The sequence below is a fragment of the Astatotilapia calliptera genome, chromosome 8 (assembly GCF_964374335.1).
Source record: "Astatotilapia calliptera chromosome 8, fAstCal68.1, whole genome shotgun sequence".
Taxonomy (NCBI): Eukaryota; Metazoa; Chordata; class Actinopteri; order Cichliformes; family Cichlidae; genus Astatotilapia; species Astatotilapia calliptera.
The window spans coordinates 9510232-9534478 of record NC_137429.1 but is presented as its reverse complement, the minus strand read 5'-3'; the positions used below and the strand labels follow the sequence as shown (position 1 = coordinate 9534478).

The following is a 24247-nucleotide window of genomic DNA, read 5'->3' as shown; positions in this document are numbered from 1 at the left end:
GAGAAGATTGGAGCATTTTATGTGGGGGATGGGATTAAGAGGAAAATTCAAGTCCTCGGAGGAGACAAACATGTACCTGGGGATCCCGGAGGGATTCGTGATGAATTTGCGACCTAATGTCATTCACACATGTGCAAACCACGAGTTCCCAAAATTATGACTTTAACCACAAACAGCTGCACAGATAAACTTGCAGGAACAGCATTCATGCATAGACAGATCACAAATAAAAGGTGGGCGTTTTGCTTGTAGAATGACATTTGTAGGGACGACGGCGTATCAACAAAACTGCTAGGTCTACAGGTGCTATATTATTAGGTTTTAGTTTAGTTTTTTTTCCTGTATCAGCTCTTGAAATCCAGTGTTGAAACTGTCAAAAACCAATCATTTGCTGTCAAAACTGCAAATTTTAAGCTTTTATTCTCAGCACGCTGGTGAATCTCACCTGAATGTCTCAGTTTGCAATGTTGCTCTACCTCTTTGGTCAAGATTAATAACTAAATTTCTGGTGGTCCTCCAGCAATTTAGTGCCACTAAACATGGGCTTATGCTGACTTCCAGTCGAGCAAGAGGACAACATGAACCAGGAGTCCTATTATAGCTTTGTCAAGGGAGGGCAAGGTGTGGATGCATCGCATTTAATGTCTGGTGGCACGAATTAGGCCATATCTATAAACCTTAGCTTTGCTTTATGTTCTTTCTTTATATATTTCTTGGGCTTACAGCCTTTGTTGTGAGACAACAGCGGTGAGAAGACAGGAAAGCTGGTGAGAGAGAAAAAGGGGGGAAATTTTAACCAGGCTATTTAAACATGTTTATGTTTTTGATTTAAACAAAGGCTATGTCATAATGCCATATTGCAAAGGCAATATGGCATTATGACATACTGGCCACCTGTTAAACCTAGTGAGCCAGACTTTCACTCTGTTTTGTATTATTTCTTACTCTGAAATGAAAGCATGCTAAATATGAAAACAAACAGAAGTGATAAATTGGCTTTAGTTTCTTTTTCACATTATTCAACTGAATCTGACAATAATTATTTGTGCTAACTGTCACAAACTGGAAATGACCAGATCACTTCCCTCATTAATTATTGATGCCTGTGACTGAGGTTAATGACTGATTCAGGCACAATGGGCCTTTTGAATATCTCGCGTCTGACTCACCCTCTCGCTTCTCTCATGGCTGCGTGTCGCTCGCCCAGCAGATCAGGGAACTGCTGATGACAGCAGACGAGGCAGAGAGATCCTTTGATCAAACCACAAAGTACAAAACTATATCACTGTGGCCCCTGAACAAAAGCTAATGAATGACCAGGCTGGTGCTCGTCGTGTAGCTGCAAGCTTGCTGTCAAGATTAATGTCTTGAGGTTTTACTTAGAAGGGAAGAAAAACAAACAAACAACAAAGACTCATTCATAATTTGAACCATAAACAAGAAATAAACTTGTTTACTTGTTACCTAAATGGGCTTCAAATATTACAGCTTCCTCCAGCCTAACATGAATTTATTACAGAAACTAATGGAGTTGCAATATGGCATTTCAGATCTTTAAATCTCTGCAGTCTTCGTATCTGAATCGTTCCTGACAGAAATATTTAATTCTGCGTTCTTCTTAACCTTAAAGTGGAGTGGTGGGGTCATTTATGACATATTCATATACTGTTGTAATATTTTTTGATTCTAACAGTGCTGTCAGTCTACGTCTTCTACAACCTTTCAGGGTTTGTTACAAATTGTTTTGGTTTTTTTTTTTCAATATATAAGATTTGATTCAATTGTAATTTTGCACTTATAATCACTACATTGTAACATTTTGAAGGTAACCATGGCTGAAAGTCCTATAACCAGGTTCAGAAATATGTTGAAATGCATGCAGGACAGGCTGTGGACAAACTTGCTGTTATCAGTGATTTTTGGAAAAGATTTGTTGCCGTTACACAAATACTATAACCCCAGCACTGATCTTTGTGTAAGATAAACAGTTGCAGACTGGTGCAGTTTAGTTGTATCTCTTCTAAATCAGCCGCAGCAGAAAAATCTGGGAGAACTGTGATAGCAAAAAAAACAAAAACACAATTAAATACATGTAAACATTTTAAAATATCTGTACTAGTCATTCTATAATAATACTCCAATTAATTTAATAACATAATAATATACACATAATAATCGGTATCAAGACATCACTTTAGAACTGATTTCCAGTCTTACTGCTCACTCTTTGTGGTCTCTTACCATGTTAAATACATCCCCTGAGTAATACATAAGGCTGCTGAGATTCCCAGGCAGAAGTAGATGCCTTTTACCAATCAGAAGAAACCAGGATGGAAGAGTCAGTGCCGCTCCTTAAAACACACGCTCAGCTGCTGTAGTTTTATACAACATTTGGTTTTCTTTCTATGGTTTATCCAGCATCGACCTGAGGCATAAGCAAACTAAACAGCTGCTTGGAGGCTCAAGAGCACTTGAAATGTCACACAAGAAGGTTTGATGATAACTGAGAAGAATACAGTGTTATTGAACTAGGAAAAGGAGGAGGAAATGTTGAGATCCTTAGATAGATGGAAATTTTAAAAAAGAGGAAGAGAAGAGGAGCAAAAGTGTGTAGGTGTTGGTAGGTCTTCCTGATTTCTCAGGTTTTTGCATATTTGTCACACTTACATGTTTTACATCATTAAAAAATAGACAAAGATAAACAGTGTAAATACAAACGCTGTTTTTATAGGATGATTTCATTTGTGAAGCAAAAAAGCCACCCAAACCTAGCTGGCTCTATGTGGAAAAACTAATTACCCTGTACACCTAATAACTGGTTGTGCCAACCTCAGCAGCAAGAACTGCAATAAAGTGTTTGAGATAACCAGTTACAACCCAAATGCACTTGAGCTTCAGACTGGCCGTTCTCCTTCTAGGAAAGGGCAGAATTCATGGTTCCATTAACAGCAAGTTTTCCAGCTCATAAAGCAGCAAAGCAGCCCCACCCCATTACACTACCACCACCATGGTTGACAGCCTATATGTTCTTTCATGAAATGCTGCCCTTGAAACCTTCCAAAAAAGTTTAACTTTTTTCTCGACATTCGACAGAACATTTTCCCTATCGTTCTGGGGATCATCAGGATGCCAAGAATCCCTCGTCTGGCATTTGACAGATTGTGTTTATTTTGGTCAATGGTGGCTTTCTCATTGGAATTCTCCCCATGGATGCTAACACTCCCCACTCTCTTTCTTATTGCTGAATCATAAACACTGTCTTTAACTTCAAGAAAGAAATTAAGCAGCGGCAGAATAGTTTCTGACAGCACTGAATATGGCATTATCCTGATGAAAACCAGTTTATGTTTTATATTAGATATAATTTTGCACCGATCTATATGCCTGATTACTCAAGAGAGAAAGAGGAGGCTCGTGCCGGTTATTTGTGCCCGGACCTTTTCTTTTCACTGGAAATATAAAACAACGGTTCAAACCCGGGAGCGCGCACTCTTAACGGTTTGGCAATTGCGCGTACCCATGTAGGCCCTCCTCTTCCGCGTGCGTCTGGGAGAGCCTCAGTTGGTGTGGTCGGCTCGCGCTGCCTTTTAAAGCAAACTGACACGACATGCCATTTCCCACTCGGCCAGAGGACGGGACACGGTGAAGAGCTTTTGTGTCTCTCATTCTAACCCCTTTTCCTGTCGTCACCCCCATTGTCCTTGTTGTTGTTTAGTTTCCTTTTCTTTAGTTTGTTCACACGGTTAGCTAGTTTCAGTCATGTATCGGTATTTCGGGGAGCTGCTGAGCCGCTCTGCGGGTAGTGCCCTGGCCTCGGGGTGCGTGGATTCCGCTCTCCCGGCGTCCTCTTCCCTGATGAGGGTCCGTCGCTATGCCGACGCAGCAAACCAGCCCGACGACCCTAACTTCTTCAGGATGGTCGAGGGCTTCTTCGACCGCGGGGCCGCTATCGTAGAGGACAAGCTGGTGGAGGATCTGAAGACTAGGGAGAGCCCAGAGCAGAAGCGGAACCGTGTGCGGGGCATCCTGCGCATCATCAAGCCCTGTAATCACGTCCTGAGCGTGTCTTTCCCCATCAAGAGGGATAACGGAGAGTGGGAGGTGGTGGAGGGCTACCGCGCCCAACACAGCCAGCACAGGACACCGTGCAAAGGGGGTAAGAACTGAGCCAAACCACCTCCACCAACCCGTTTGACAGCTAGCTTTAGCCAGCTTTTTACCACTATTTAGCAGCAATGCTAGCTTGCTTTGAAAAAGCATAAAATAAACTAAAAACACGAATTACTCCAGTAATTGAACCTTAGACGTTTTACTGCTAAATTAGCATCATGTTTCCTATGTTTGTTTATTATGTGTCACAACAACAGTGACCTTCCTCCTCACCTGTATCTGCTCTAGTTGGTTAGCTTGCAAACTAGCAGTTACCCATACTTTGTCCAGTCTTAAAAAACTTCAATTTTTAAGGTAGTTATGCATGCATACTAAGTTTGTCAGCCTGTGGTTTGATCAAGAGTTAAAGCACAGTCTCACTCTAAATGTTATGGAGAAAACAGACCTACTGGCATCAGGTGTCATACATAATTTTATGCTGACATCTCCCCATGTGCAGCACAAAACACAGGAAAACAGGACAAAGTCTACATTAAGATCCACCTAAAACTACTGCAAAAACATGGTATGCTATTGCATTTGCTCTTGAGTATATAGTTCAAGGTTCAAAACCAGAAGCCTCAATCGGCTACTGCTGCGACTCACCCTGGGTAAACTGTGAACAGAAGGTTTCAATGTATATAAGAAAAGATGAGGCATTAAAATTTAGGAGGGGGTGGCTGTGTTTCTAGGCATCCTATTTGTCAGTGTGACAGATGGGGGAGGGTGTTATAGAGAAGAGGAATTCTCTGAAGAAAGAAGACATGCATTTCATTTGCTGACCAGACAAAGGGCAAGTTTCAGTGGTGTGGAGAGACACTAGCCTGGTAATGACACTGTGAAACCTTTCCACAGCAGCTGCTTAGTCTAGTGAACACAGCCCCATCGTAGGGGAGACCTATTTCTGTTCAAGACATGGTCATTGCATGTTGCCACTGAGCCCTGTACAAAAGAATTGGTTAAAAAAAAAGGTTGGTAAACTATCTGCCTAGATGAGTCAGTGTGGCACCCACATGAAATATGTTTCACCCACCACCACCCACCCGACAAACCACTTAACGGTAATATAACCCATTTATGAATTTATAGCACTACTGCCTGTCCAGGCAGTAACCAGCACTCAGAAGCAATATAGGGACGTTCAAAATCAATAAGCTTGTCCAGCATCACGAGTATCTCCCCGATCCAAAGACAAATCAGAACAGTCTTGCATGAACTGCCCTTCACAGTAGCATTATTCCTGAAAATCTAAAGCCATGATCATGCTGGACTAATAGCTTATGGTTACAGTAACAGTAACAGGGCACAGTTCACCACAAAGGTGTACACGTGAATGTGTGTAAAGTATATTTATTCATCTATTGATCTATCTCTAGTCTTTTGTGGACAAGGCCAACTTGTATTTAATTTTGTGTAAGACAAACTTTATTCATCCATGTGAGATATCGTTAATCTCTCATTATATACTGTTGCAGTAAGGCACTTTTGCAGCCACAGAACCAACCAGATAATTAACACCTACAAATTAGCTGATTGTAGTTTGCACTACACAAGAAACCAATCTGTTTAACTATTTGCTACTTGCGACTACTTGTTTAACTACTCAAATTACACAGTTACACCCTTTGATATTTAGTAATATAGTAAATTTAAATCTTATTCATTACGTTTTGTGTAGTCGCAATAGTAGTAATAAAAATGTGTAACTGACACAAAATCAGATGTATTTATTTATTTTTTTTGGTTTTTCTTTATTTGGTGTGTTACCCAGTTTTGTAGGTATCATAAAATCGAAGAGTGGAAATAAATGGCATTTGCCTGTCGACCAAACTGTCCCATTTAAAAGAAAAAATAAATGAAAACAGCAATATCTCTTCCCAAATATAATGACATGACTAATCAAAATAAAATATACAGATCTTATTGTGAGCAGTTTTATGTAGGAACAATTTATTTCTATTCAACTACACCTTTCAGGCATATAAGAAAGTCTCCATGTACCACTGACAAGAGGTACATGGTAGTGACAGCTTATAAACGTTTAATGGCAACAGCCCCCTACAGCTGAGCTGTAACTTGGTTAGCTGCATTTTTCTTTTGGTTGGCAGATGTATACAGAAAAAGAACAGTTGATACATGAAGTTGCTCACAGCAAAAGTTGTGGAATTTGGAGTAACTGAGTTTGGGAAGTGGCATTGCTGCTGAGTTTTTAAAATGCATATTTGGCACTTTGATGACCACAAAGCAACAACCACCTAGTTTCACTTTCAAGAGAAGAAGAGTGATTTCTACACCCAGCATATCAAAAAAGGGGCCTGGGCGTCTCCCCACTTTTCAGTGGTACGCTATTAAAGGCCTACCACTGGGTTGGTTCTGGGTTTTTAACAAGGGAAACCCACCTGTCTGTTTTTTAAGTGGGGTTTAATTAACTTCAGTATAAAATACATATTTAATTTTCTAATGTCCAGAAATTATCATTTTGAGCCAGTAAAAATGAAATGAGTAGAATAAAGTACATCATTTAAACGTATTTCTTATCAGGCCCAGTTTATGATCTTATATTGGTTTAGCCGTCATATGCAGTTGTTACAGATTTGAAATAGCTTGAAGCATTGGTCCTTCATGACAGTCCCATGGATAATGGTCTGAATATGGTTTGAAGTTGTTATCTTTCAATGGCTTAATCATTGATGTAGTGTATGAAGCTTTTGCTGTATTCAGATCAAACTACAAAGTGCAAAGGCTGTCTGAGTGTGCATGTTGTGCTCCTCTTCCCCCTTTTGAGAGCCACATAGATTGACAGCTGCCAGGCTGGACCACACTGCCTTTAACTGGATATGTGAATGCAAGAAGTGTTGTCTGTGTGAATGTGCATGCAAAACTGAAGAAGGCTACTGAGATTTTGTATAGTCTGCATAGTGATTACCATTGTTCTCCTTTTTTGTGCAGAAGTGTAATACATTTGTAGGTTATTTCATGTCACATGTGAACTGTGCAACACTGAAAAAAATGGAGATACAGAGGACATCTGATACTGCATAAAAACTTGTAGACATTAAGTAGAACCAGTTTCATTAAAATGCACATTTAACAACACAAAACGGTGTCACAGTCCTCCGTTCCTAATCAGAGGCTTTCTCTGACAAATTTACACTTCAAACACTAAAAGACTTGTGAATTACACCTTGATAAAAATATCTGCTTACAGCTGTCCAAATTCCTTTAAATGGGTCTATTCAGTGTTCTGATTTTTGAAGGACTGAAAGTTAATAAGTGTGTCCCTTATCATTTCAAGTCTGTTAATATTTCTTGAGGAAAAATTGAAAAATAATTAGCCGAGCTTTTAACACCATGAATAGTAGTTTTCAATAGTAGTTACAGTCAACAAATAAAGTAACATGGAAATGCATTTATTAAATCAAGAAACGCCAACTCTTTATCTCCACTGTATGGGAACTAATGATGTAAACACGTGCAGTTTCTCCCCAGTTTGAGACAGAAAACAACCTGGTTTTAAAAAAGAATTCCAATGTACAGGTTATAGTACTATTTAAATATATTTATGGCAAAGAATTTTGCAGTCTAAAAATAACATTTAAAAAAAATCTAATGTTAGATAATTGGCACTTTTGTTTGGACAAGAGAGAGCCATTAGTTTGAGTGCTGAAGGAAGTTTAACTTTGAGAGAAAACTCAAAAATCTGCCCACCCATTTTAGAGGAATGTGTTTACAGTCTGTTTTGGTACTTGTTGCTGTGGGTCTCTGTTGGTTGGGTGGGGAAAAGATGGTTGGATGGGGGATGGTTTGGTAGTCAGGCTTTTTTTTTCCCCTCCTTTTTTTAAATTTGATCAGTAAACATACAATTGTCCTTTGCTGGCTGTGGGAATTCAGCTGATCTTTGGATGAATGGAAAATAAGAGCAGGGGCAATGCTCTGAAACACAGAGCTTTGTTTTTAAATGTTTTTAGTACCTCCTTTTTCCATTCACTATAGTTTAATGCAGTATTGCCAGAACAGAAAAGAAAGCAGAAGCTCTAACTGCAGTAATGAAAATACTAGTATGTACGGATAAAATTCCGTAATCCAGTGAAGTCGAGGATGTTTCCTGCTTCCTAATGATTATTTGGTGGGATTTGTTATGTATGTAACAAATGCACTCTAAAGAAAATGAGAATATGATGCCTTTGGCAGAAATGTATGCATTTTCCTGACATTTTAGAACATCTGTTAAGCAAAAATGAACAAACCTGGTTAAGAGAAATCTTAAAATGCTAGTGAGTTCCCTTTTGACTCTGGCTAAAACTGCTTTGGTGGTGTTTGTCTGTGCTGGAGGGCCTCTGTGTAAGATGATTCCATAGTAGGAGGGGCTTTTACTTGTGCTGTAGTTTTCAGTATTCAGTTGAACAAGCATAGCTAGATATGCACACACAAAACATGCTGCTGTCTCCTCTTTGTGCGCTTCGTCCTTGGGTTTGTGTGTGTAAGCTAACCCTGGACCCTGCACTATTTTTGGTATTGCCATCTAACTCGTGTGCGCACACACACTGTGCCAATGAGACGGGGGTAGCGTGACATGCTATATGATCTCATGTAATGCTGCACATGTTGCTGCGGTGATGCTAGTAAACGCCAGAAAACAGGAAGGTATGACTCCAGCTGAAGGGCTGGGGTCACAATGGGGGGGCTACGATTGGTTCATTTGATCTCCACCCACCCTTTAATGTTGCCCTGACTGCCGTACACACTTGGCAATCTTTGACCCCATTCATGTGGTCTTCTGTAGTCATTATTAGTCTGGTTTTTCACAGTCCTTCTGTTATTCATTTTCTTTTGCTGTTGCTAACCTCTACAGACAGGGGAGACACTTTAAGACCAAGAATACTCTGGCTGCTTCATGATATGACAGTGGATGTTATTGGTCTGATGCTGCTGTGGTGAAAGTGCAATGTTCTGATAATGGAATATAAAAAGTGCATTATAAATACCTTCACCAACTTGTTGTTATCGTGTTGTTTCATGGAGGTCATGTTAAAAAAAAAAAAAGTAAAATAAAATACCAGTGAGCAATATGACTTCATGCCCACCGAGGCTGTGGTTTTAGACGGGGAATGGATGCCCTATAAAGTGAAATAAAATGGGTATCGCGTTGAGATTAGTTGCCCATACTGTCCATGTCCACTCATTATCACTTCATGCTTGAGATGTGATCCAGTCCACTTCTAATTTTGTGAAGTCTCTTAATTAAAGATGGTTATAAAAGCTGGCAATATAACTAATGGAAAATGGTAACCCCTAAATTCACTTGTCATTTTAATGTAGCTCATAATCTTACTTGTTAGCTGTTTTACAGTCTTCACATATGGCAACAGCTTGATAAGAAATATATTTTATTGCAGCAAAGTAATTTCATCCCTGCCTTTAATAGCCTACCACTGAAGCTTCAAAACAGCAAGTCATGCCATGCAATGGCAAATTCAATCTTAACTAATGTATTAATTATGTGTCGGGACTTTTTGTTTGTTTTGTTTGTTTGGGTTTTTTTTGGTGCTTTACTGTGAAGATGGCATGATCTCCCTTTCTTTGGGAAAAAAAAAGGTCCAATGTATCCTCTGCTAAAGAAAATAATCAAGGAAACGCTGAAGTGCCTTCCCTTAGTATTTAGAGAATTCAGAGAATTTATTATTATGGCTGGGAGACAGATACTTGAAGGGCAGTTCAGTGAAAAACCTTTGTAAGGAAAGGTGATTGTTTGACTGAAGTCAAGGACTTATCCAGGTTACAGACTGAATATACAATCTTCTATCAATATATAACACACTTGAACTGATTAATGAGCTAATAAAAACATGGAAAATATGGGGGAAGGTTACATTTTGTGCATGGAAAACCATTGAGATCTTTATTTTCAGCTTTTCTATACAGGCCCTGTTACAAATTGTTCCCTCTGTGTGTGTTTCCCTCAGGTATCCGCTACAGTACAGATGTGTCTGTGGACGAAGTGAAAGCCCTGGCCTCTCTGATGACCTACAAATGTGCTGTTGTTGGTAAGCATTAAAGTCTTGGCCTTCCACAAAGTCTACAGAAGGTCATCCCTGAACTCTGCATACATATTAATACTGTACAGGAGGTTGGTACTTATGTGGAAATGCCAAAAAATAGTTTTCTTTTTTTCCTGCTTCTATCTTGTATGTCTTCATGTGTATTTGTAAAGTAATGTATGCATTTTCTTGTGGTTATAAAGCTGTATTATTATCTTCCAGATGTGCCATTTGGGGGAGCCAAAGCTGGAGTCAAGATCAATACTAAGAATTACTCTGTAAGTCTTCTGATTGCAAGCCTATTCTCACATAATTAATAAAACCCTCGTAACAACAACAATATAAGAGATCAATCACTCAATAAACTTGAGGTGGTAAAGGAGACAAGCCTTTTTCTTTTTTTTTTGTTGTTGTCTTTGATTGCTTAATTATAGGGCACTGTCATTTATTTAAAGGTCATCAACTGTTCATCTAAGCTTATAGTCAACTGAAGAGAAAACCCTCACAAAGCCTCACAGATGCCTTACGCATCTTTCTTAACATTTGATAGGAATTTGTTTATATGAACTGTTTAGTTTTCTGGAAGTAATGTAACCACACTTTGTTGCAGGACAATGAGCTGGAGAAGATTACCAGGAGATTCACGATTGAGCTGGCCAAGAAGGGCTTCATTGGTGAGTTTCTAGTGTGTGGTTGGTTGTTTTAACTGTTTAATGGGCTTTAGAAGTGAGAGGTAAATACTTGCACTCATGAAGGTAAACATTTCCAGTCTTCTAATGGTGTTTATTCAGGTTGGGGTCCTTCAGAGTGTGTCTGTGTCAAGTAAAAGGGCAGACAACTAATAATGGTTAAGGAAACTTGGTTCTGATATTTATAAAGGTGGAGAAGCCAAAAAATCATAAAAAAATTAGCTAATGCATATTTACAGTATATAGTCAGGACAAGATGCAGGTGCACTGATATTTTTCTTAAGTTAAAGTACATAGGGATAACCTACAGAGTAAAAGTTGGCATTTTAAAAATTGAAACTTGGGTGCTAAAGTATCAAAAGTCACAAAAGTAAAACTAATATATTTCGAAATCCGTCTTATTGATTTTTTTTTCCTTCTAGATTTATACTTTAAATACTAAGCTTGGCAGTAGGTGGCAAAGTTGAGGCTAATTTTTGGGCTCATAAACTTCACATACTGCTGGGTATATTGCCAGGTATACTTTAATAGTAAATCATAACTTTGGTTATGTATTATTAATCAGAATCTGCAAAGTAACTAATTTAGTTTGGAAGTACAAATTGACATAAAATGTTCTGCTTAATTACAGTATATGGGGAAAGAATACTGGGTTAGTTGCTTGAGGGTACATAATTGTTCTTGTTTGGCACAGGTCGTTCCAGTTTAGCTGATGGACAACTTTTTGACAAAATCAGCCTTTTAAGATCACATTAAAGAACCTAAGATTATTATTATTTTTTTTAAAAAAAAGATCAAAACAAGGGAACAAGTATGCATATTTGTCACTACTTGGTCATTTGGCAGAATAATTTATTTTTTAACTCAACCTCACAGAGAATAAAATGGTAATTTCATTTACTTTCTCCAGGAAGCTAGCCTAGATGTGTTTAGTATGTTGAGCAAAGTCACAGAAAACTTGTTCACTGGTTCCATGGGTTAATGGGCCCCTATACCACCTGTTTATTCACCCTTACCTGGATGCATTTAAAATGTTCATAATGTGTTTACTTTACTACTGAGGGATATGACGCTGTCTGTAGTCAACAATAGTTGCTGCTTGTGGAGCTTGGAGGTAAAAAGGTACCCACCATCTGCCTGCAGCACTTGTCTGTCTATCTGTCAGTGGACAGATTCAGTTACTTTCTGTCTGCATGCTTGCTGCTGTTTTCACATCTTGAGGCCCTTTGAGGCACATGGTTATGTCACACAAGGACGTGAAGCCTGGTGCTCAGAGTTTGTGATATTATACTCTTTTTCTTTTTTCTTTTTTAAACTCTCTTCACCTCTCTCTCTCTCCCTTTCCTTTCCTTCCTGTCTTTGCTCAACAGGACCTGGCATCGATGTCCCTGCTCCTGACATGAGCACAGGCGAGAGGGAAATGTCCTGGATTGCCGACACGTATGCGAACACTATTGCACATACTGTAAGTTCTCAGACTTAATGGATATATTATTTTGTAGACGGCATAGCCAGTCTGTCTGACTTGGCTGCAGTTTTGGCACAAATTTTAAAATGGGCTAAGTTAAAAAAACAAGGAGTGAGTCATACATAAACCATGAACAGTGGTTTCCTGCCTCGCCCTTTCCAGCTGACCACAGAAGCATTCCTCATGTCTTAAAAGGGTCTTTTCAGACTGAGGCCTCTGTTCGTGTTATCAGCTAATCATTGTGCTATCTCAGTCTGTCAAACAAGGCTTATTTGATTAAACATGGAAAATATTTACCCATGTTTATTGTTTCACATGCAATCATGTGTTGTTTACAACTGGTTTGATCTAAAAACTATAATTGTCAGAGAACTCTGTTGACTGATATTTTACTTATTAGCAGCAAGAAAAGACCATAATATTACTCATATCTTTTACCCTCTCTCTGCTTACAACACCTTATTGTTTCAAAGTTAAAAAATATAATCCCTTTCAAATTATTAACAGTGTTGATTGCATAATCCTGAGGGCTGTACTGCCAAGGAGGTTCAACACAGTCAGGCTCTCTGCGCATTAGCTGGATCGAAAACCCCCCCACAGATGACAGACAAGTTAATAACTGCTGTTATTAGTTAATGACATAAGCTGGGCTTCTCACTTCTGTGCATGCTCACATGTAGAGCAGGGCGATATGGCCAAAAATATTTATCACGATATATATTTGAAAATTTGCGATAACGATATAACCAACGATATAATTGATGCGAGACAAAATACAACTCCACAACATTACTAGCGCAAAAAGACAACCTTCCATTTATTTTCACTTAAACAAGAAGCTGGTTTTTATGTACATTAAAGCTTTATAAAAATGTAACAGTGCAAATGCAAATTCCTTGCTGAAAGTTTAACCAAAAGGCATTTCCAGTAGAAATGGGCTGACATATCCTGAGCATAACCATGTATAATATCCACTGAAGTTAAAAAGAGGTGCTTTGCAACATTAAACTGCAGTGTGCAGTACGCATTTTTCGGACCATAAGGTGCACGGGATTATAAGGCACATTAAGCGAAACAAAGCAGTCAGATAAATCAAACTTTATTAAACTCATTCTTCTTGCTTCCTCCACTTCTTTACCATTGATTCATTAATGTTGAATTCTCTGGCAGCTGCTCTATTCCCATGTTGTTGCAGTATATTAATGACTAACCTCGTATTGTGGATGGATTATCTCAGTTGTTCTCCTGACTGAAGTTTGGTCCGTTTACAGCATCCTGCCATGCGATTGCATTTGTCTCTAACCATGAAGAACCTTCACGTTAACTTTTATAAGTGGAAAAGTGTTAGTGTTCGTCCTCCAGCTTCACTGTTTATGTTATGCTAACATAGCTGTGTCGCTAGCGATCACGTAGCACATCATTATATACCAGCTAGCCCAACTTCAGTAACCCTACAAACGTCACTGCTGTTTAGTTTCCTGTCTTCATTTATGTTGCAAGTGATAGCAGAGCTGTACGTTTGATTTTTTTCAGAAATCTCTCAGTCAGAACATGCAATATCATGCTTAGGTAACTAGCGAAACTAGCGAGCTAACTTCCGCTAGCTTCCTGCTAACTTCTAACTCCGTTAAATGTAATAACTTTTGTTTTCATGGATGCCTGGAAGTTAAACTTTATAGTTACACCTGGTAAAGCAGCAATGCTGATCGTTTTATTAAAGATGAAAGAATTTAGACAGTTTTTAACTCTAAGTGATGCTGCAGTGTTGTTTGACCTGAAGTATACGGAGTTTAGGACCCAGATTACTCCCAGATTTAAGAGCATCTTAGTCCGACAAATACGACAATAACAACGGCCCCTTGCATGTTCTGCAAAAAAATGTGCTTTGTTGTGTATCTGACGGACAAACACCAAACCAGTTCCACATCACGGAAGTTGCACCATTTTTACAAACCAATTCTGGTTCATCTGTTTCACTCAACAATCGGCCATGTGCGTATGAAAACAAAGGCACTGCGCATGCGCGTTTTACTCCCATTCTATCGCGATATTTCATTTTCCTATCGTTGCCTAACATTATACCGGTATTACCATGAACGGTATAATATGGCCCAGCCCTACTCGCATGAAAAGGAGCATTTCACGCATTATATGCCTTTTCATGAATGCCACTTATTACAAGTAAGTAGAACGAACTTTGATAATTGAGAAGGCATTCTTGGTGATGGCCTGTTCGATTTTTTTAATCTGTGTCAAGAATAGCTGAAATATTTCAGCTGTGGAAGAGACTTGGCAGCAGTGAGATACAACTCGCACATATAAAATGTATTCCTCCAACAATTATTGCACTTGAAAAATTGTTTTAAATAAAAGAATTCGAAAAAAAACATGGTGCTTTCAGTCGAAAGTTTGAGCACAGCCTGCTGCAGACCAGGTTATGTGCTGCACATGAGTCACCATAGGGATTTGCCAAGTTAAAAAAAACCAAACAAAACACTTTTATGACACAGAAAACCGACATTTCTTGCTATCCCATTAATCTTGCTTAATAGTACACATCTCAGTCTATTTTTTTTTTTTAAATAAGATTTATTTTCATTTTTAAATCGACAAACAAACAAAGCGAACAAATAAACAAAAAGCTCACAACTATGGCACACAGCAAGCATCTACAACTAACCACAACATGGCAGGCCATTTTGACCACAGGAACACTCCTAGGTGCACACTCTTGTATCCATGCCTTTCAAGGACAACCTCAGACATCCAAAAAGCAAACACAAAAGTAATATCTCAGTCTATTCTTGACATTTATTTTTTCCTATTAATACTTGGTTGGTAAGAGACAAGCAACATTGATGAACACAGTGGTGTTCCAGAAACACTGAGAACTTAAGGATTTAAACCATGTAACAGACATATTTCTACTTTAAATTATTGTTGTTGTTGTTCTTGTTATTATTAAACTCTTAAAACAGTTTGTGTCATTGAGATCAGGATCTGAGAGAAGTGCAAAAAACATGAAACAATATAGCCAGGTACATAATACAGATGCACGCTATGCATGTTCATAAATTAAGAAAGGATGTGCAAGAATGAATGCTGATAATTAAATGTAATCAGTGTTTAGTTTATAAACAAATAGATCCAGTTCACACTGGGAGATTCCCTACAAAGGTTGTAATGCCAGCGTTACCAAATTGGCCTGCTGGTTGTGTTGTAGTCATTTTTTTTGGCTCACATTCATGAGATGGGTGCTATGTTCCAGTTAAGGTCAATATCCAGCAGTCACCACTTCTGGCTCATTCATGTGTGAATATCAATGATTTAAAAACTGTGTTGGTCCTGTTCCACTCTTCTCTCTGGTCGCCTCACACAGTCATGTGACCTCTGCTCCAGATACCCCCATGGAGTAGGTCACAAATTCCTACTCTGGGTATCTGAGGGAAGAGGAGCTTGGGTAGTACGTGTAGTACGTGTCATGGTACCTGGGCCACACATGACATTTTATGACATGGTCACTGGAGACTGGCTCTGGCTTGGCAAAATATTTGGCCTACTGGATGGCTTTGTCTGAACTTTGCAGTGAAAAAATTACTCATGCATGGTTGCTCATTTTTGGTGGTGCCAGCTTTAAAGAGTTTGTCTAAATTTGTGGAATTATATAGTTGAATCTAGGCAAGTGTTTTGAATCATAAACATTTAAAATATTGTTAGTTTTTTTTTTTTTTTAAATACTACAAGGTGTTTTTGGTTAAGCATAAATTATTGCAAATTCTTGTAATGGTCTAGCCTACCTACTGATTAAATAAGGTTGTATGTGGCACATACCAGATACCTGATTCATTAAAAAAATCTTGGTTTCTTTGGTTTACATTATTCGTTATAATGCTGGAAGTTTTTGTGTTTGTCGGTTTCTCGTCCAACACTGCCCAACTGAGGTTTCAATAATCTGTGTGCAAAGATGCTGTGTATATAGTAGTGTTTTAAGCTGTGGTCTGATTTCTTTTTTCTTTTTTTTCTCCTTACAGGACATCAACGCACATGCATGTGTGACAGGAAAACCTATCAGTCAAGGAGGAATCCACGGGCGTATCTCAGCCACTGGTCGTGGAGTTTTCCATGGCATTGAGAACTTCATTAATGAGGCTTCTTACATGAGCATGCTGGGCCTCACTCCTGGCTTCCAGGACAAGACCTTTGTTATCCAGGTACACAGACGCATGTACACTTTGATAAGAGAAACAAAGAAGAATGACTTCAGTGATGCAGACTCTTGTGCGGCTGTTTTCTCCCTGATAGTCACAGGACTTAAGTTTTCATTTGAAGTCGTGATGAGGGGTTTTAAAGCTGTGCCTCAATCAGAGCCATGCCATCTGTTTTTGCCTGATCTCCTCATACCGCACAGGCAGCAGCGAGCTCAAGTTTTCCCTTCTTTGTTTATGGAAAAGGATGATTCATCGAGAGTAACCAGTTAAAGAAACTGGGCTGCTCTGCTGCTCAAGTTCCAGCTGGTTTTGTGAAAAACAGTTTGAGTTTAAACTAATATGTTTTAGAATCAGGCATGAAAACTCATCAATGAAATGCAGTATTGGAATCATTTGCAGTGTTGATTAAAAGGAACTTGTCTTTTCTTTAAAGCTGTGCTGATTTTAACTGTAACCATGTGAAAGCAGAAGTGTGCCTGCAGAGATAAAAAGTCAAAGAGCAGCATTTTGCTTAGCAGTTTCATTTCCAGTAGTCACATGGCAGCTCCTCACGTGTCACTGACGCAAACTAAGCAGGAAAGCCCTCGGCAGTGGTGTCTGCTGTTTTCTTGGAATACTTTCTGTAATTTCCCCTCTTCATGACAGCAGTGCAGTCTGATACTCTCGATCAATAGCTCTGTGTGTTTACATCCATTTCATTTAGTTAACCATCTCCGTGAAGTTAGCTGCAAGACTTGCAGATTTCAGATTTTTTATTTTATTTTTTTAAAGGATCTTCTTGTATTTGCTTGAGATTATGTTTGAAGTTTAATGTCCTGGCTTCACTGAGATTTGTAAAGTGGCAGATAGTTCAGATTCAGTGACTGTAAAGAAACAAAGATTTTGAAGGCTGATGATTACTGCTGAGTGGGTTTAAAGTGAGGGATGATAGGGTGAGGAGGTGAAGAAGCTGTGACGACAGCTGATTCATGATGTGGATGTTCAAAAAGCTAATCCGTGTCTGTGTTTGGGGATTACTCTGTGCTGCGCTGAGATTACATTTTTCTTAGAGATTTATTAGTGAGAAAGGACAGAGCAGATCTTTAATGTGGTATTAAGATGAAAGCAGGGGTATATATTTACTCGCTTTTTCTTTCTTTTTTTTTTTCTTTTTTTCTTTTTTAAATCATTTGTAAAGTTGTCTCTGTTCTTGTCTTTATCCAACAGCTCTGTTAGTGGCCAAAAGGCGATATCAGCAACGATATTAGCGATATTAACTTTATTGTTGCTTTAAAACTATGAGACTTGTGCTTTGGGGTTTATCTATAACTTATATACACAATGTCATCTTCTTTCTACATCCCAATTTCTGGAGTTGGATATACAGAATCTTGGTTATTAGTGTTTAATTATCTTTCTTTTCCTTGCTGCATCTGGTTTTAGTAATATATATATTCACATGTTTGTTCTGTTTTGTAGTGTGTGCAGATGAATGCATAGAGAAATTTCAAATCTCATATATACTGTACTGCTGTCACCCATTTATAGTCAAATGAAATAATGATTTGATGATTTTTTTTTTCTTCTTAACCTCATCTGGCCACATGGTGGCAGCAGAGTATGTAGCTTATAAAAATGAACATCATTTTGTTTGTTGATTGGGAAGGGGAATAATTATTTGTAACTATGTGCTGTGACTTTCACAGGGCTTTGGTAATGTGGGTCTCCACTCAATGAGGTACCTGCACAGGTTTGGGGCCAAGTGTGTGGGCATTGGAGAGATTGATGGAGCCATCTACAACCCAGATGGTATCGACCCCAAACAGCTGGAGGATTATAAACTGGTATCAGCACTGCTGTCTTCCCCTCATTTCTGTCGTTTCTTAATTAATTAATTAATTAATTTTATTTTTTAAATTGTACTTATTCATTCTCCACTGAAACATCCATCTCTACAGCAACATGGCACCATCGTGGGTTTCCCAGGAGCCAAACCCTATGAGGGGAACATTTTGGAAGCGGACTGCCACATCCTGATTCCTGCAGCTGGAGAAAAGCAGCTCACACGTAACAATGCTCCGAAGATCAAGGCCAAGGTAAACTCTTTGTCTGATTACAAAAGCTGCTGTGATTTTAAACTGTCAGTTTGATTAAAATTATTAAGGTTGAGCAGTTCAGGTAGTGGTTAAGTATATTTGTTTATTTTTGTCAGATCATTGCTGAGGGTGCCAATGGTCCCACCACCCCAGGTGCTGATAAAATCTTCCTGGAAAACAACGTCATGGTTATTCCTGTAAGCACACACACCACCAAACACACAGGGAAATACAAGCTAGTTTTATGGTTTGTTTAAAGTGAATTATTTTTTGTGTGTTTTGATTCCCTGAATGACAATACATGTGCACACATTGCACATTCATACACATTCAGACTTAATTAAGCTGAACTGTAGAACAGATTTAAGCATGACAGGTTAAACAAGGTTTTGTTCACAGAATAAAAGCATCGATTTCATTTTATTTTCATGCTGATCTTTTCATTTCATTTATTTATTTTTTAACAGTAACACGAAATAAACAGTCTAAAAGCAAAAATAAACAGGAAAAACAATCTGCTCTGCTCATTCAGCAGTTTACATCCTCAAAAAAATTTTTCCAGAAAAAAGGGGCAAAGCACAGCAAATGAAATCTTCAAATTTATACAAAAAGCTAGATCTAGATTAGTATAGCATATTATTTTATTATTTAAACATATTCTTGTAATTATGTTTTTGTCTAAGATTTGAATTGGTTAGGACTTGGTTAATAAGACACGAAGTCCCATCCTTCTGAGCTCAGATCACAAGAAACAAACTACTATCCATCAAATACGGTTAATCAAAGCACACTCGTACGTTTCGATAAAACACATTCATTTGCTGAGGGTTAAACTCTTTGTAAATTAAAATATTTTCCTCATGTTCAAATAGACTGGGACTGAAAACATGCATTTGTAAATATAAATTCTAACTAGAAATATGATGGAATGTATTACTAAGTGTTGTTTCTAGTTCTTGCTTTAAAATACAATTTCGATATGTGCTTGTTAAATAATTTCTCCTTTAACATATATAATCAGATTTTTAAAAGTCATATTTTCCACACAGAGGACCTTTTCATCTGTGCACTTATCCATACAGAGAAGTGAAGACTGTTTCTACTTGCAGGACATGTACTTGAATGCTGGCGGTGTGACGGTATCTTATTTCGAGTGGCTCAAGAATCTCAACCATGTCAGCTATGGAAGACTAACCTTCAAATATGAGAGGGACTCAAACTACCACCTCCTCAGTGAGTACAAACCTGCAGTTCATGCTTTTGTCTGGACACAGATTGTATTTATATTGTCTGACAGCTTTTATTCGTTAGAGACATGCTGCAAATCGGTATGAAAAATAATGATAAAACACAAACAAACGCAATAAATCACTCGTACAAGTTCTTTGTGTGTGTGCGTACGTGTGACCCAAAACATTTTATTCAGATCAGAATTAGATCTCTATAGTTTTTATTCCTCTCTGGAGTAGTAAATAGGTTTTATAGACTGAAAAATTTCTTCAAATGCTTTACAATCATCCTGTGTACCCTTTTTTTAAAAAAAAAAATTTTTTTTTTTTAAATCTTGAATCAAAATCTTTCCGCTAGGAAATACAAACACAACACCTTTACATCGTGGTTAAGATGTAGTTTGTCCTCGATTTGATTTCTTGTGGTTCCAGGGTAGGCTGCTTTCCCCCAACAGTAACAACTTACAACATTCTGAGTAACAACGTTCTGACGGCTCTCATAGATAAGCTTCTTTAAAACAAGCAGTATCTTTTGCTGCTGTTGGGCAACAAAAAAAAAGAACAAAAGAAACAGAAAATGAGTGAAACCGTGTAGCCAGCAAGAATTTAGAGAAGAAATGCTTAAATTTCTTACCTTTTTTAAAATCAACTGACTCTGTGGTCACCTATCTTCTGGTGTCGCTCTTTTGCTTTCTTCATGTACTTTCTGATTGGCACTCTCATACAGCCAATTATATGATACGCTCAATGAATCAGACATGTTATCACTGCTATTTGTAGTATTTGTGATTAATTTGTATTTTTGTTTTACTGTTTTCTCCTTTAGTGTCTGTTCAGGAAAGTTTAGAGAGGAAGTTTGGCAAGCAGGGAGGACCCATTCCCATCGTACCTACTGCTGACTTCCAGGCCAGAGTTGCTGTAAGTAACAGCTGCTGTCATACACATGCATTTCTTGTTTAAATGTTGTAAAAGTACCACACGTACCAGTGTGATGAATTTCCTTCCATATGAAACTGATTCTAATCAATAAATGCGATCAGGCCAGCTAATGTTTATTCTTTGTCAACTGATTAATAATCCAAGAACTATTTTACTATTGTGTCCCGCTCAGCCTGATGTGGGGTTAACACATAATCGTCCTTTACAGGGTGCCTCAGAGAAGGACATTGTTCACTCTGGATTGGCCTACACTATGGAGAGATCTGCTCGGGTAAGTGATCATGCAGGAAAGGTCAGAGGTGTGGTTCTCAAACATTTTTTATTTCTTCTTATCACTGTAATTGCACCTTGAAAAACTGGTTCAGGTAGACAAAATATCAGGCACAATGCTTCCACTTGTAAGCAGGCGCATCCTGTTAGGTGTCATTAAGTCCTGTTTAACAACACACACAACATAATTATGGTTTGCTTGTTTTATGGTCAATTGGACATCAGTGCTTAAACCACAGCTCTCACATTTCCTGCTTTCTGAAATGGAGCTCCAGGATGGGGTGGTGGTGCAGCAGTTTGTGTGTCGATTCACAGAAGAAATGTTGGGGGTTCAAACGAGGAGCTTTCTGTCTGTGTGGATGTTTTGTTCTCGTTGTGGCTCTGAGTTTTCCCCTTATTTTTTTTAAATGGGCTGTGGGTATGTGAGACGGAAAGCATGCACTAAACAAAGTGATGGAGAAGCAGGTGTAAATGTGGTTATGGTGCTCCAGTCCATGTTTCATAACCAGTGAGATGACACTTTTATTTATTTTACAGTCATCTCAGAGAACTTTATACTGTGAGGTAACAATATTAGGAAGGAAAGTGCTGACGTTCAGATGATCCTCCAGGAACAAAATTTTATAACAGTATGTGCTAAACGTTGACTTGATATTCGTTCTGTTTTATTAGACTTTGATGGGATAAAGTCTAAACTCATTTTCTTTGTAGTCCTTTCTATGAAGGTACTAGTTTGAACACTGTATAAACTCTTTTCTATATTTCCTTCAACTTACTCTAGCCTGTTCTGACTCCTGCAGTGACAGAATCTTAAGGAACTATTACATGCAGTCTATCGACCTGGTCTCTGTTATTAGTTCAACTTTTTCAACTGTTACTGTCAAGGCTAAACTGTTGGAACTGCTGTTACCCATCTAGTATAAACTCACTGAAAAGACTTTGAACACTCCTTTGCTGGATGTGTAAACACAGTAGATTTAGTTTTTCTCAACCAAATATATGCCAGCCAGTTCCTGATTTGATTTGATTTTGATTTTATTGATTAGCATTCAAATTCAAATCTCAGTGAAAACAGTGAAAAAAAAAACAGTGAAAACAGAACAAAAATCTACCATAAAGAAAGAAAGCATGAGACAAGGCTAATCAAAAGGTATTGGCTGTTTTTGAAAAAGCAAACAAAACATAAAAACAGAACAGCAGCTTGCTATGATGTGGACATCTGATAAATGTTAACCTTTGAGATAAATCTAACCCGGTTTCAACCCTGATGTGGACCCATTTAGACCCCTAAACAAGAGATGCAGTCTCTTGATGGAGGAGATGGGAAGGGACTGAGAAAAGAAGAGGATAGTTAAAGTTTTTATATTGTCCTGAAAGACGTCCTTTTACTTTTCACTATTTAAACGTTAAATGTCTGACTGACCAGGTTAAACCAGGAAACTGCATCCATTGAAATGTTGAACTTGGTGGTGTAGCATGTAAAACCTGTGTCATCATCTTCTTTTGTAGCAAATCATGCGAACAGCGAGCAAGTACAACCTCGGTCTGGACCTGCGGACGGCTGCCTATGTGAACGCCATCGAGAAGGTCTTCAAGGTGTACAACGAGGCTGGGCTCACCTTCACATAAATGGCTGACCAATGGTCCACACTAGTCTCCCTTCCTCCACCCTTCTGCTGTTGAATCCCCTCTCCTGCCTTTCTCCACCTCTAAAACAGCCTTCAGAACATATCACTGTTTACCGCTGCTCCTTGGCTCCTTTCACACAGTTATTTCATGATCTTTGTGCTGCCATTATATCTCTGCAACTCTTTTTAAATATTGTCCTGTTCTTGTTTTTTGCCTGAGGTTACAGACAGAGAATCCCCCAGCCGTCATACAAGTGTTTATAATTCAGCTGTATGGCAGCCATGTTCTTAGCTCTGTGTTTGTGATCGCTGAAAGCATGTGTGACCCTCCTGTTGCAGTTGTTTCAGTTGATAGCACTACAGATGCCTTATTTTTAGGAGGAGGTCTGCTCTAAAAGGGACACGGCCACTTCAATCTAATGTTAACTCAAACAGATTTAGATTTAACTTCATGTGAATAAGAGAAAAAAGTAATTTTATTACCCTTGAGTATGTCTTGTCACTCTTAAGGTGTAAAAAGTTAGTGATGGTTTTGCCAAGTTTTAGAATTCACAACAGAGATTCAGTGTTCTTCATAGTTGTGTTTTCATGTTCCCGTTCCCCTTTATTTTCCTCCCTTTCCTGTTGTTTCATCGTAAATGCAGCTTCTTCCCGACTCTTCCACTGGCCAAGAGAGAAGAGCAGGGATGGGCCGAGGTGTCACTGTGATCGGCCAATCCCTGCCTGAGTATTCTTCAGTTTAACCGTCCAGTTTCAGTACTGCAGCATTTTTGGAGGAAATTTTTATTTTTACTGTACTCATTTTTTTTTTTTTTTTTTGGAAATCATAAAAATGTTCAGATACAGAAATGTGTTATCAGTGTTTATTTTCTGGTGAGCTCATCCTGTAACATCTGGTGTTTTTCCTGCAACTTTATAAAAGTTGTTAATAAGACCTGAAGGAGGTATCAGCAGTATTACTGGGAAAAAAACAGGCTTGAGGAAAGTTATTTAAAAATTTCCTATTAAATTATTTTTTCTTTGGAATTGTTTTTAAAGAGTTGGTAAGTAGACTAATACTTATATAGCACTTTCTATGTTTGAACGCTCATGGTGCTTTATAGTACAAGCCTTATTCACAAACAGTCGAGTTTTTTTAAAATCGTTTTTAATAATTCATAGACATTCCATCGGATCTGTTGGGAGGAACTAAGCCTTCAGTATCTTGGCCAGGGATTGAACCACCAACCTCTCAGTTACATGACAACTTGCTCCACAGCCACCCTGTTGGGTTAATAATAATTAAATGAATGGTATATGTCCATCCCTGTTATAATTACTCCCTGAAGTCCCTGCTCTTGATTTAAAAAAAAAATTTTAAAAAAAAATTCCTGGTGTCATCATATTATATATATGTTAAACTTATATATAATATTAAACTTGAATGTTGTTAATTTAGTTACAGCCTACATGAAGCTACCTTTTATACGTACACTACCAGTCAAAAGTTTGGACCTTCTCATCTAATGTCTTTTTATTTATTACTACTTTCTACATTGTGGATTCATACTGAAG

The 24247-nt window shown here is 38.3% G+C and overlaps 1 protein-coding gene across 1 annotated transcript; it reads left to right on the top strand.

Annotated features, from left to right (window-relative positions):
* The first annotated feature begins 3531 nt into the window (after positions 1–3531).
* On the top strand, positions 3532–23542 carry glud1b (glutamate dehydrogenase 1b). Its single transcript, XM_026178355.2, has 13 exons — positions 3532–4156; positions 10113–10193; positions 10410–10465; positions 10798–10861; positions 12247–12341; positions 16376–16555; positions 18238–18375; positions 18490–18627; positions 18744–18824; positions 19737–19860; positions 20683–20774; positions 21004–21066; positions 22575–23542. The coding sequence occupies exons 1-13, from the start codon at positions 3760–3762 to the stop codon at positions 22692–22694; spliced, it is 1629 nt and encodes a 542-aa protein (XP_026034140.1). The 5' UTR covers positions 3532–3759; the 3' UTR covers positions 22695–23542.
* Positions 23543–24247: the final 705 nt, after the last annotated feature.